General features: G+C 59.8%; 3 protein-coding genes across 3 annotated transcripts; 2 read left to right on the top strand and 1 right to left on the bottom strand.

Annotated features, from left to right (window-relative positions):
* Positions 1 to 383: 383 nt before the first annotated feature.
* On the bottom strand, positions 384 to 2,627 carry POLR2I (RNA polymerase II subunit I). Its single transcript, XM_075738610.1, has 6 exons — positions 2,511 to 2,627; positions 1,819 to 1,873; positions 1,618 to 1,691; positions 981 to 1,055; positions 715 to 766; positions 384 to 599 (listed from the first exon to the last, which is right to left on the bottom strand). The coding sequence occupies exons 1-6, from the start codon at positions 2,567 to 2,569 to the stop codon at positions 537 to 539; spliced, it is 378 nt and encodes a 125-aa protein (XP_075594725.1). The 5' UTR covers positions 2,570 to 2,627; the 3' UTR covers positions 384 to 536.
* A 1,009-nt stretch (positions 2,628 to 3,636) lies between these two features.
* TBCB (tubulin folding cofactor B) lies at positions 3,637 to 5,946 on the top strand. The gene is made up of 6 exons (XM_075738609.1): positions 3,637 to 3,846; positions 3,963 to 4,106; positions 4,439 to 4,535; positions 4,945 to 5,136; positions 5,223 to 5,295; positions 5,423 to 5,946. The coding sequence occupies exons 1-6, from the start codon at positions 3,688 to 3,690 to the stop codon at positions 5,538 to 5,540; spliced, it is 783 nt and encodes a 260-aa protein (XP_075594724.1). The 5' UTR covers positions 3,637 to 3,687; the 3' UTR covers positions 5,541 to 5,946.
* Positions 5,947 to 6,031: 85 nt separating this feature from the next.
* On the top strand, positions 6,032 to 7,802 carry TMEM160 (transmembrane protein 160). The gene is made up of 5 exons (XM_075738558.1): positions 6,032 to 6,095; positions 6,198 to 6,281; positions 6,537 to 6,860; positions 7,134 to 7,226; positions 7,565 to 7,802. The coding sequence occupies exons 1-5, from the start codon at positions 6,032 to 6,034 to the stop codon at positions 7,780 to 7,782; spliced, it is 783 nt and encodes a 260-aa protein (XP_075594673.1). The 3' UTR covers positions 7,783 to 7,802.
* The last annotated feature ends 4,959 nt before the right edge of the window (positions 7,803 to 12,761 follow it).

Genomic DNA, 12,761 nt, shown 5'->3' with positions numbered 1-12,761 from the left:
GGCTGCAATTTGGGGTACCAGGGATGGGATTTGGGGCTCTGGGGCTGCAGTTTGGGGCCCAGGGGAGCATTTTGGGGTACCAGAGGTGAGATTTGGGACCCAATGGAGCATTTTGGGGTACCAGGGGTGAGATGTGGGGCCTTGGGGCTGCAATTTAGGACCCAATGGAGCATTTTGGGGTACCGGGGTGAGATTTGGGGCCCTGGGGCTGCAATTTGGGGTACCAGGAATGAGATTTGGGGCACTATGGATAATTTGGCCCCCCCCCCCCAGCCGTGACACCCCACAGGGAGACAGCCCCCCCTCCCCGCCCAACCACCCGCACCCCAAAACTCCCCCCCTTGACCACCGCCCAGACCCTACGGAACCACCGACACGTCCGATTGCCAAAAATAACCATTATTACCCCCAAAAAACCCACACAGACCCCCCCGGCAGGGGAGCAGACCCGAGATCGGGGTGGGGCGGGGCGGGGGTGCCACGGGGCGGAAGGTTTTGGGGCGATTTTGGGGTTCGGAGAGCGTTTCCGGGCGCCGTCACTCGGTCCAGCGGTGGCCGCAGTGCGGGGCGGTGCAGACGTAGTAAAGCCTCATGGCGTCCTGGGGAGGGGCAGGGGAGGGGGGCGCAGGGGACGGTCACAAGGTGGAGGAGGGGGGGGGACACACGTGCAACGGGGACGAGTTTTTTGGGGGGGAGGGGGGGGCGTCACCTCACCTCGGCTCTGGCGCTGTGCGATTGGAAGAAAACGGCTTCTTTGTGCCCGCACCTGGGGGACGAGGGGACAGCGGTGACGAGGGGGGGGGGACACGACACGCAGGGATGTGGGAACCCCGTGGGGACGGGGACACAAAGGGGGGGACACAGCAGAATTAGGGAGGGGCCAGGGTCCCCAGGGGGGTCCCCATGTCCTTGGGGTGTCCCTGATGTCCCCACGGGGGGGGGGGGGTCTGTGGGGGGGTGTCCCCGACGTCCCCGCTCACTTCTGGCAGGGGTGGTCCTCGGTGCGGGGCAGCGTGGGGTCCTGGGAGACGTCGGCGATGATCTGCGTGAGCTCGCTGCGAGGAGACGTCCCGGGGTGTTAATTAACCCCATTAATTACCCCCAGGTTATTAATAATCCTGGCGTCCCGCTTATTAATTACACCTAATAACTATAGCTATTAATTGCCCCCATCTCATCTTCCCTCATTACCTTCCCCAATTAATTACCCACCACTTACTCCTCAACCATCCTTATTAACCACCCCAGTTACTCTTTTACTAATTATTACTCTTAATTACCTAGAAACTGCTCTTAGTAATTAACCCCATTAATTGCCGTCCACTCACCTTCCCTCACTGCCTCCCCTCATTAACCATTCACCCCCAACTTCCCCCCAACTTATTCCCATTAATTACCCTAATTCCTGTTTTACTAATTACCTCCTCATTAATTACACCACCACTTCTTTTTAATCGCTTTTCCCTTATTAATTATTCTCTATTAAAACCCCTCACCGGGGTGGGAAACGCTGGGACAGGGACCCTGTAGTCCCGGGACCGCTAACGAACGAACTCACGCCGCTAACGAACGAACTCACGCCGCTAACGAACGAACTCACGCCGCTAACGAACTCACTCCACTTCGTGCGTGATCTTGTTGACGTAGATACAACTGTTGTCGGCCTCTTGCTGGTAGTCGCAGTTACGGCACTGGGGGAAGAACGAAGGTTACGCGCTGGTCCCAGTACCAAACTGGGAGGGGTGGGGCAAGGCCGGACTGGTCCCAGTATGGCCCCAACACTGGTTCCAGTGGTGATGGTGGGGACGACACACTCACGGCGTAGAGCAGGATCCGGTTTTCCTTGTCCTCCTTGGGGTACAGCATGTTGTTGCTGGAGGGGGGGGGAACGGGACGCACACGATGTGGGGGGGGGTGTTACTGGGGGGGGTGTGGGTGTTACTGGGGGGGGTGTGGGTGTTACTGGGGGGGGCCCCAGCCTGGTCTGGGGGTCACATTCCCCGGGGGAAGGGGAGCTGGGGGACCCCAGGGGTATTTGGGGGGCTTGGGAGGCATCAAAGGTCCCCGGGGGAAGAACTGGGGGGTCCGGGGGGGGGGTGTCAGGGAGCATTGAGGGGGGGTATTGGGGAGCCCCAGGGGGTGTCTGGGGGACCTGGGGAGGGAAGCGGGGAGTCCTGAGGGGGGGGGGGGGAGATGGGGGGGGCTGAGGGGGTGACGGGGAGCGGGGGGGGCTGAGGGGGGGTGAGGGGGTGTCTGGGGGAGCCCTGAAGGGGTGTGAGGGGGGGGGAGACGGGGGGGGGCAACGGGGGGTGTCGGGGAGCCCTGAGGGGGTGTCGGGGAGCCCTGAGGGGGGGTGTGAGGGGGAGCTGGGGGGGGCTGAGGGGGTGTCGGGGAGCCCTGAGGGGGGAAAGGGCCGGGGAGGGGATCGGGGAGCCCTGAGGCGGTGCCTGTGGCCCGGGGGGGGGGGGGTCGGGTCTGTCCGTCCGTCCGTGGCCCCGGGGTCCCCTCACCACTCCTGGCAGAACCGGATCCCCACGAATCCCGGCTCGTAGGTCCCGTCCGGCTCCATGGCGGCCCCGCGCACGCGCACGGCGGGTCCCGACGGCGGCCGCGCGGGGACAAAGCCGGGGGGGGGGGGAGGGGGGAGGCGCATGCGCGGGCCACGCCCCCTGCTGCCCGCGCGCGGGAGGGTTACAGGGTTACAGCCAGCGGGGCGCGCGGGGGCTGCGCCGGTGCTTGCGCGTGAGCCTTGCACACCTGGGTCACGTGCCTTGCACGCCTGGGTCACGTGCATTGCACACCTGCACCCCCCCGTGCATTGCACACCTGCGTCACAGGCATTGCACACCTGCACCCCCATGCCTTGCATACCTGGGTCACGTGCCTTGCACACCTGCACCCCCCGTGCATTGCACACCTGTGTCACGTGCATTGCACACCTGTGTCACATGCATTGCACACCTGCACCCTCCATGCATTGCACACGTGCACCCCCGTGCATTGCACACCTGCGTCACAGGCATTGCACACCTGTGTCACGTGCATTGCACACCTGTACCTCTGTGCATTGCACACCTGCGTCACATGGCTTGCACACCTGCACCCCCGTGCATTGCACGCCTGCATCACGTCCCTTGCACACCTGCACCTCCGTGCATTGCACACCTGCATCACGTCCCTTGCACACCTGCACCTCCGTGCATTGCACACCTGCATCACGTCCCTTGCACACCTGCACCTCCGTGCATTGCACACCTGCATCACGTCCCTTGCACACCTGCACCTCCGTGCATTGCACACCTGCATCACGTCCCTTGCACACCTGTGTCACGTGCATTGCACACCTGCACCCCCAGTACATTGCACGCCTGTGTCACGTGCCTTGCACACCTGCACCCCCCGTGCCTTGCACACCTGCGTCACGTGCCTTGCACACCCGCCCCCCCCCCGCGTGCATCGCAGCTGCGCGCCCCGGCCCCGCCCCCGGCCCCGCCCCGCCCCACCCGACCCCGCCCCTTCCCCCTCCCACCCTCTCCTATTGGCGACGAGACGGCGGGGCGGGTTTAATAGAAACCCTCCTCCCTCCTCATTGGCTCGCGGGGCGGCCCGACGATAACGATTGGTTGGTTGGCGGGGGCGGGCCGAAGGTTCCAGAAGCGGCGGCGGTGGCGGCGGCCGGGCCGCACCATGAAGGCGGCGGCGGCAGCGGCGGCGGGGCCCGGTGTGGGGCCGGGCCCGGTACCGGTACTCGGAACGGGTTCCGTGTCCCTAGCGGTGAGTAGCAGCCTGAACGCCTTCCGCACCCACAAACGTTACAGCACGGCTCTCACTATCGCGGAGTTCAAGGTAACGGCCGCCCGCGGGGCCTGTGAGGGAGGGGGGGGGGTAAATCCCGGGACCGGTTCCCGCCACCGACCGGCTCCGTTCGTGTCCTTCCCCCCTTTTCCCCGTTCTTCCCTTAGTGCAAACTCGAGTTGGTGGTCGGTAGCCCGGCTTCTTGTATGGAGCTGGAACTCTACGGGGCTCGGGAGGAGCCGCTGGGACGCCTGGACTGCGACGAGGCCTTGTTGGGCTCCTACCCCGTGGCTGACGGCTGCCGCGTGCACGTGGGTCTCCGTGGGGCACCGTGGGGCTCCGTGGGGGTCGTGTGTGTGTGTCCGTGTGTCCCCTTCCCCCCCCCTTTTTCACCCCAAAATTTCCCTTCGCGCCCCGTTCATATCCCCCCCCCCCCCCCCCCCCCCCCCGGCCGGTGCCGTTACGTCTCCGTTTCTCACCGGGTCTGGTATCCCCGCTGCTGTTAAACACCCCCTTTTTCCCTCTTTTTCACCCCAAAATGAGTGTTCCCCTTCTTTGGGAGGAGGCACCCACCCCACCCCCCTTTCCCGGGGTTCGTGTGTCCCCGTCCCCCCCCGCCCTCCTCAGTAACGGGGTGCCGCAGGTGATCGACCGGAGCGGAGCGCGCATCGGGGAGTACGAGGACGTCTCGCAGGTGGAGAAGTACGAGATGGCCGAGAGCGACTACGAGAAGCGACCAGGTGACACCCGCGTCCCCGTCCATCCTCGTCCCCAATCCGTGATGGCGGGTCACCGGTACCGAGGGGACGTCCGCCACACTGTTCCGTACCCGCTGTGTCGCCGAGGTCACCGTCCTGTCCCCCGTGGTTGGCGTTTTCCCCATCCGCCCGCTGTTCCCCCCTTAGTTGAGGTGACAACCCTCTGTCCCCACTGCGTCACACCCCCCCAGTTGAGCTGACCACCCCTGTCCCCTCCATCCCCCCCCCATGGTGGCACTGCCACCGTCCCCGCCGTGTCACCCCCGTCCCCCGAGATCTCCCCCTGTCCCCGCTGCGGCACCAACCCCTTGGCGACGCCGGGCACCGCCAGTAGCTCCGTCATGCCCCGTCCCCGTGGTGCCACACGCGTCCGTGTGCGTGTGTCCCCCAGAGTCCCTGCGGTCCTTCCTGCGCCAGCAGCGCTGGGGACGTTACGACACTGAGGCGACGCGACGACGCGCGGCCGAGCAGGAGCAGCGACGGGCGCAGGAAGCGGCGCTGGCAGCCGCCCTCCCCTTGGGTACCCGGTGTCAAGTCCGGGTACCGGGACAGCCCTGCAAACGGGCCACCATCATGTATGTGGGTACGTGTCCCCAAACTGTCCCCGAACCCTCCCTGGGATGTCCCCGACCCCCCCCGCCGCCACCCGCCCCTGCTTTGTCCCCGCAGGCCAAACCGACTTCAAGCCGGGATATTGGGTGGGCGTCCGCTACGACGAGCCGCTGGGCAAGCACGACGGCAGGTAGGGTCCCCAAAGTGTCCCCAAAGTGTCCCTTCTTTTTTTTTGGGGGGGGGGGGGGGCCCTGTGTCTCTGGGGGCCCCCCCCTCAAGGTGTGTGTGTGTGTCCCCCCTTCCCCGTTCCCTCCCAGCGTGGGCGGCCGCCGGTATTTCGAGTGCCAGCCCAAGTACGGCGCCTTCGTCAAGCCCCAGAGCGTCACCCCCGGGGACTTCCCCGAGGAGGACGACGGCCTCGAGGACGAGCTGTGAGGGGACACACACACACACGGGGGGGGGACGGGACACAGGGGACACACACACACGGGGACACACGCACACACGGGAGGGGGGGGGACACACACGGGGGGACACACACCCAGGGCGGATGGACGGACGGCACCGGGGTGTGGGGGCACAGGGGGAGAACGCAGCCACAAATCGCTCTATTTTCCCTTGGTTTGGGGTGCCCCCCCCCCCCCCCCTCCGGCTCTGCCCCCTCCCGTGTGTGTGTGTCCCCCCCCCCCCTCCAGTGCTGGTTTCACCCCAAAATGCCCCAAAATTCCGCCCCCCCCCCCAGCGTTGGGTGCTGCCCCTCGGGCGGGGGCGGGGCTCCCCAGCGGCCACGCCCCCCTCTGCAAGGGGGGGGCGTGGAGTGATGCGTGCTGCAGCCAATGGGCGGGCGCGGGGTACACCCGGTAGCTGTGACGCCCCCCCCCTCCTCTCCGTTGGAGGGGGGCGTGGCTTGCTGTGTGCTGTAGCCAATGGGCGAGCGCGCTGAGGAGGAGGCGGGGCCAGGAGGCGGCGCCGGAAGCAGCGGCCGGGCGGGTGAGTGAGGCCGGGGCGACCCGACAATAACAAACCCCCGTCGTACGACCCTGCAATAACCCGCCCCCGTTAACGAAACGCCGTTTCCTCCCTCTCCCACAGCCGCTGCCAGCGTTGCCCCCGTCCCCGCACCCCCGTCCCCGCTGTGTCGTCCCCCACCACCACCACCACTCCCGGGGGTCACCGGTGGGTCGGCCCCGCCTCATAAAGTGGCGTTTTAAGGTGAAAAACGGTGTTTTGACCATTTTTTGGGGGGGGGGGGGGAATGGGGGTTACCGGCGAGAGGCGGGAGAGTCCTGCGGAGCGTTTCCGGGACGGAGGTATCGGGACCGCCCCGCTCTTCCCGACATCCCCCGCGCGTAGCCAATAGGAACGCTTCTTCCGCTCCGGAGGAGGCGGGACGTCGAGCATCGGCCTATCACCGCGCTCCATCATCCGCAGTGGGCAGGGCAGCGCCGACGGGCGTACGGTTCCGCCAATGCGCGCTACCGCCCGCATTGAGCGACGGCAGCTGCGGCCAACGGGCGCTCAGCGGCGGCGCCGGGAAGAAGCTGGGCAGGAGGGGAGAGGCGGGACGTGGCGGGGCCGCCATGGGCTGGTGGGGCGGTGCGGGGCGGGCGGCGTTGCGGCGACTACGGGGAGCGGTGGCTCTGGGGCGGCAGGTTCGGTACAGCCTGGGCCGGGCGGTGCCGCCGCCTCCGCCACCGGCCGCCTCCGACCTGGAACGGGCGGACGCTTGGCTGCTGCGGAAAGCGCTGGAGGGCGGTGAGGGGCGGGGGGGCGTGGCCTGGGGAGGGGGCGTGGCCTAGGGGCGATGGGCGTGGTCTGGGGAGAAGGGGCGGGGCTGAGGCAAGGGGGCGTGGTCTTGGGAGAAGGGACTGCGGCAAGGGGGCGTGGCCTGGGGCAAAGGGGGCGGGGCTGTGGTGAAGGAGGCGTGGCCTGTGGGAGGGGGCGTGGCCTGTGGGAGGGGGCGGGGCTCCGTCCCTGTCCGTCCCCGTCCCCCCCCCCCGGTGACCGACACCCCCCCCCCCCCCCCAGGTCTCCTCTCGTGGTTCCGTAACGGGCTCCTGGCTACCGGCGTCGGCGTCATCTCTTACGTCCAGAGCGACACCGGCCGTGACGCCGCTTACGGTGGGGACAAGGGCTGGGAAGGGGGGGGGGGAGGAGGGGGGCCCCCCCCTGGGGACACCCCGCACCCCACATTGGGCCCCCCCCCCCCCCAGCCTGTCCCCGCATCCCACTCACACCCCACCCCCCCCACCCCGACACCCAAATTTTGGGGCCGTTTCCTCCATTTTAGGGTCCGTCTGCCTTCGGGGCTTTGATTTTACCAAATTTTACCGCTTTCTTGCCCATTTCTCCTTACCTAAACAAAAAAATCCTCCATCCTATGGGGTGTGTCCCCCCCCAAAAAAAACCCCAAACCTCTAATCAAGTTCTTTTTTGGGTTTATTTCTTTTTTTTTTCAGGTTTTTTCATCCTGGGGGGCCTGTGCGTTTCTTACGGGGCCGGTTCGTACCTGGTGAACCTGGTTCTGCTGCGACGCCCCATGATGTTACCGGCTCCGACCGCCGCCGCCAACGCCGCCGCCGCCGCGCTGCTGGCGCTGCTCTGGCTCTGCGCCCTCTCCCTCTACGTCGGTCGTTTGGAAGTGGAGATCGTCCCCGAGGAACCCCCCGAAAAGTGACCGGATTTTGGGGTGTGGGGGGGAGATAGCAATGGGGATCCTCTCTGCCAAGTGATGGGGTGGGAAAAATCCCTGCGGGGGGGGACGGACGACACTGGAAATCACTTTTGGGGGGGTAAAAATCAACCCAAGAGGGGTAAAAATCAACCCAGGGGGGTAAAAAAATCAACCTGGGGGGATTAGATTGAGCCCTGAGGTGTTAAACCCATCCTGGAGGGGATTAAACTCACAGCAGGGGTATTAAACCCACCCCCAGGCGAATTAAACTCATCCTTGGGGGGGGGTTAAACCCACTGTGGGGGGTATTAAACCTGTCCTGGGGGGATTAAACCCACCCCCAGGAGGATTAAACCCACCCTGGGGGGGATTAAACCTAGCTCAGGAGTATTAAACTCATCCCAGGGGGGATTAAACCCACCCCAGAAGAATTAAATCCACCCTGGGGGGATTAAACACACCCCAGAAGAATTAAATCCACCCTAGGAGGGGATTAAACCTAGCCCAGGAGTATTAAACTCATTCCAGGGGGGATTAAACCCACCCCAGAAGAATTAAATCCACCCTAGGAGGGGATTAAACCTAGCCCAGGAGTATTAAACTCATTCCAGGGGGGGATTAAACCCACCCCAGAAGAATTAAATCCACCCTGGGGGGATTAAACCCACCCCAGAAGAATTAAATCCACCCTAGGAGGGGATTAAACCTAGCCCAGGAGTATTAAACTCATTCCAGGGGGGGATTAAACCCACCCCAGAAGAATTAAATCCACCCTAGGGGGGGATTAAACCCACCCCAGAAGAATTAAACCCACCCTGGAGGGATTAAACCTAGCCCAGGAGTATTAAACTCATTCCAGGGGGGATTAAACCCACCCCAGAAGAATTAAATCCACCCTAGGGGGGGATTAAACCCACCCCAGAAGAATTAAACCCACCCTGGAGGGATTAAACCTAGCCTAGGAGTATTAAACTCATTTCAGGGGGGATTAAACCCACCCCAGAATTAAATCCACCCTAGGAGGGGATTAAACCTAGCCCAGGAGTATTAAACTCATTCCAGGGGGGATTAAACCCACCCCAGAAGAATTAAATCCACCCCGGGGGGAATTAAACCCACCCCAGAAGAATTAAACCCACCCTGGGGGGGGTTAAACCCACCCCAGAAGAATTAAATCCACCCTAGGGGGGGATTAAACCCACCCCAGAAGAATTAAACCCACCCTGGAGGGATTAAACCTAGCCTAGGAGTATTAAACTCATTCCAGGGGGGATTAAACCCACCCCAGGGGGAATTAAACCCCCCCTGGTCCTTTGGGAGGATTAGACCAACTCCCCTGGGAAGATTAAATCCACCCTGGGAGGATTAAACCCCCTCAGGGAGCTCAAAAACTCGCTGGGGGGGGCGGATTAAAACCCGTTTAAACCCTCCCCAGGGAGCTCACGCTCCCCCACCCCCCCCACCCCGCTCGACGCTGTTTTTCTGCAAAACCTCCCAATTTTGGCTGCTTTGTATTTATTCACTCACCACCAACCCCCCTCCCCGGGGCGTTCGCTGCGCCCGTCGCGTTTGCACCCTCATTCCTGCAATGAAAAAAAAACCCTCAAAAACGGGGGGTTTTGGGTTTTGGTTTTTTTTTTTTTTTGAGCAAAATCCGCGTGGCTCCGCTCTGGGGTTTTTATTAAAAAAAAAAAAAAAAAAAAAAAAAAGAGGTTTTTTTGGGGCGTCGTGCCGGAAACGGGTGTTTTCCGTCCCGGTTTTTTGCAGTCGGCGTGGGGAAACGGGGCGGGAGGAAACGGGCCGGGAAATAAAAAAGGTGGGGAAAAAAAAAAAAAAGCCCCAATTTGTCCCCGATTCATTTGCGGGAACTTCAGAAAAAAGGGAAAAACCCCAACGATTTGCCCAAATTCCTGCTGATTTACCTGAAAATGGGGTTTGCCCAGTTTGCAAAGGTCGGTCTGGTGCCGGTTCCCAGTTTGCAGGGTCTCCCCAGGCTGCAAAACCCAGTTTGTAACTGGTTCTGGCCACGAAGCCCAGTTTGCAACTGGTTTTCCGTTTCGCAAAGCCCAGTTTGCAATTGGTTCCCAGTTTCCAGCGCCCGTTTCCCAGTTTGCAACTGGTTCGGGCTTCAAAGCCCGGTTTGGAACTGGTTTGCGACTGGTTTTCAGTTTGCAATGCTCAGGTTCCAACTGGTTCCCAGTTTCCAGTGCCCATTTCCCAGTTTGCAGCTGGTTTGCAACCGGTTCCCAGTTTCCAATGCCCACTTCCCAGTTTGCAACTGGTTTTTCCATTTCGCAAAGCCCAGTTTGTAACCTGTTCCCAGTTCCCAGTGCCCATTTCCCAGTTTGCAGCTGTTTTGCAACTGGTTTTTCCATTTCGCAAAGCCCAGTTTGCAACTGGTTCCCAGTTTCTAGTGCCCATTTCCCAGTTTGCAGCTGGTCGGCAACTGGTTTTTCCATTTCGCAAAGCCCAGTTTGCAACTGGTTCCCAGTTTCTAGTGCCCATTTCCCAGTTTGCAACTGGTTTGCAACTGGTTTTCAGTTTGCAATGCTCAAGTTCCAACTGGTTCCCAGTTTCCAGTGCCCATTTCCCAGTTTGCAACTGGTTTTTCCATTTCGCAAAGCCCAGTTTGTAACCGGTTCCCAGTTCCCAGTGCCCATTTCCCAGTTTGCAGCTGGTCGGCAACTGGTTTTTCCATTTCGCAAAGCCCAGTTTGCAACTGGTTCCCAGTCTGTTGAAGCCCGGTCCGCAACTGGTTTCGCAAAAGCCCAATTTCCAGTGCCCGCTTCCCAGTTTACAACTGGTTTGCAACTGGTTTTCCACTTTACGAAGCCATTTGCAACTGGTTTTCCCACTCCCGCTACACCCAGTTTAACTGGTTCCCAGTTTCCCGGAGCCAAAACCCCTTTAACCCCCCCAGAAACCCCCAAAAACTCGTCAGCAACTCCAGAATTATTATTTTTTTTTTTTCCTTGTCTTCCTTTTTTTTCTTTTTCTCTTTAAATTCAGCAGTAAAAGGGCCCGGCCGGACCCCCCCGAGCGTTAAACATTATTTTTTTGAAATTTTTTTTCTTTTTTTTTTTTTTTTTTTTCATGCACTAATCGCATCGGCCCTGGAAAATACCACAAATTGTTAAAAACGTCCTTAAAAGAAGCAGAAAAAGGCAACGTCTATCACCAAGAACTACGGGGCGGAGGTTTGTTAGGCCCTAAAAAATACAAAGAAAGAACCGTTAGCGCCGGCACCGCTCCTGCCGACTCCTGGGAAAACCCCCCAAAAAGACCCAAAAATTCAATTTTTTTTTTTTTTGGGGGGCAGAATTGATAAAAAAAAAAAATGTTATTTTTGTCATTTGGTTTTGGGGTTTTTTTTTGTTTGTTTTTTGTTTTGCGGTTGGGTGTTGCTTTTTAAAAATTTTTTCCCCTCTGGGGGAAAAAAAAAAAAACAACGCTTTTTTTTTTTTTTAATAATTATTTCAACAATAATTTATGTCCTGCTTTAAAAATGACTATTTTTCTAGCGTGTTTTGGGGATATCCCCCCCCCCCAAAAAAAATAACCAACAATGGGAGATAAACCTAAGGGGAAAAAAAAACCCTAAATACACAGGGAATAGGGTGGAAAAAAAAAAAAAATCCCCAAAATTGGGAGTTCTGTCCCAAAACTGGGCGGGCAAGGAGGATGCAGCGGTGGGGAAGGGGGGGGAAATGGTTAAAATGTAGTGTTTTGCCCCATTTTTTGGGGGGGGGGGGGGAAGAAGCAGCGACACGTCCGTCTTTCGGGTTGAGTTTTGCCCGATTTTGCCATTTTTTCTCCCAGCCCTTTGCCAGCACCAAAAAAAAACCAAAAAAAAACCCCAAAACCCCCCCAAAAGACCCCTCTGGCCGCGCCGAAAGGCACCAAAACCCCTTTTTTTAACGGAAAAAACCCCAAAAAAACCCCAAACAACCCTCCCTGGGGTGAGAATTGGGGGGTTTTTTTTGTTTGTTTCTTTTTTTTTTTATTATTTTTCTACTTTTTTGGGGTTGGGGTTGTTTTTTTTCTTCTTTTTTAGGGGGGATTTTTTTTTTTTTTGGCCAGTTTTATTTAAAAAAAAACCAAAACCCAACCCAAAAAAAAAAAAACAAACCCCAAAAAGAGAAAAGCCGGCGGCCGTTATTTACACCAACACTTTTGTTTTAAAGCACGAAGAGAAATTCGGGGTGGGGGGGAGGGAAAAAAAAAGCCCTTTTTGGGGGTTTCCATGGGCCGGAGAGCAGGTGGGGGGGGTTTTTTTTGGGGGGGTTTGGGCTGTTTTAATCACTTGGGGGGGGGCGGGGGGGGGGGTTTTGGGGCGTCTTAAAGTGCGAAGAGACCCAGGAGGGGCGGCGGGAGCCTTCCCCGTGCTCTCCCAGTGGTACCATGAAAATCCAGTTTAAAACCACCCCGATACTGGGAGGAGGAGCTGGGGCGGGGGGGGAACCCCAGGCGTCCTCACCGCAGCCAAATTCTGGTTTTCTTTCCCCAAACCGTAAACCCGTCAGCCCAACCCACCCCCCCCCCCCCCCCAAGAAAAAAATCGGCATCGGTTTTTCCGGAGAAAAACCCCAAATCCAGCCAAAAATGGGGGGTGATATGGGGGGGGGGGAGGCAGTGGGTCCAACCCCCCCCCCCTCCGGTAAGTGCTTAATGCCGAAATCCCCGGAGGGGGGCGGAAACGGGGGGGTGGCGGGGAGGGGGTGTCACGGCCAAAGGGGAACACCGGGTGCCCCCCACCCCCCCACACTGAAAAGGCTTTTTTGGGGGGGGGGCGGGTGGAAAGTGGGGGACACCCCCCCCCAGGGAGGTCCTGGGATTCATGGGAATACTCCTGGGATGCGGCGGGCGGCGTTGGCTGAGGCTCGGGTCGTCTCGGATGAGTCTTGGGATGTGTCAGACGAGCCTGGGGCTGAGCTGGACCACGTTGGATGAGCCTCGGGGTGAGCTGGACCACGTTGGATGAG

This window comes from Balearica regulorum, chromosome 34, assembly GCF_011004875.1.
Source record: "Balearica regulorum gibbericeps isolate bBalReg1 chromosome 34, bBalReg1.pri, whole genome shotgun sequence".
Taxonomy (NCBI): Eukaryota; Metazoa; Chordata; class Aves; order Gruiformes; family Gruidae; genus Balearica; species Balearica regulorum.
This window is presented reverse-complemented; position numbering and strand designations above follow the sequence as displayed.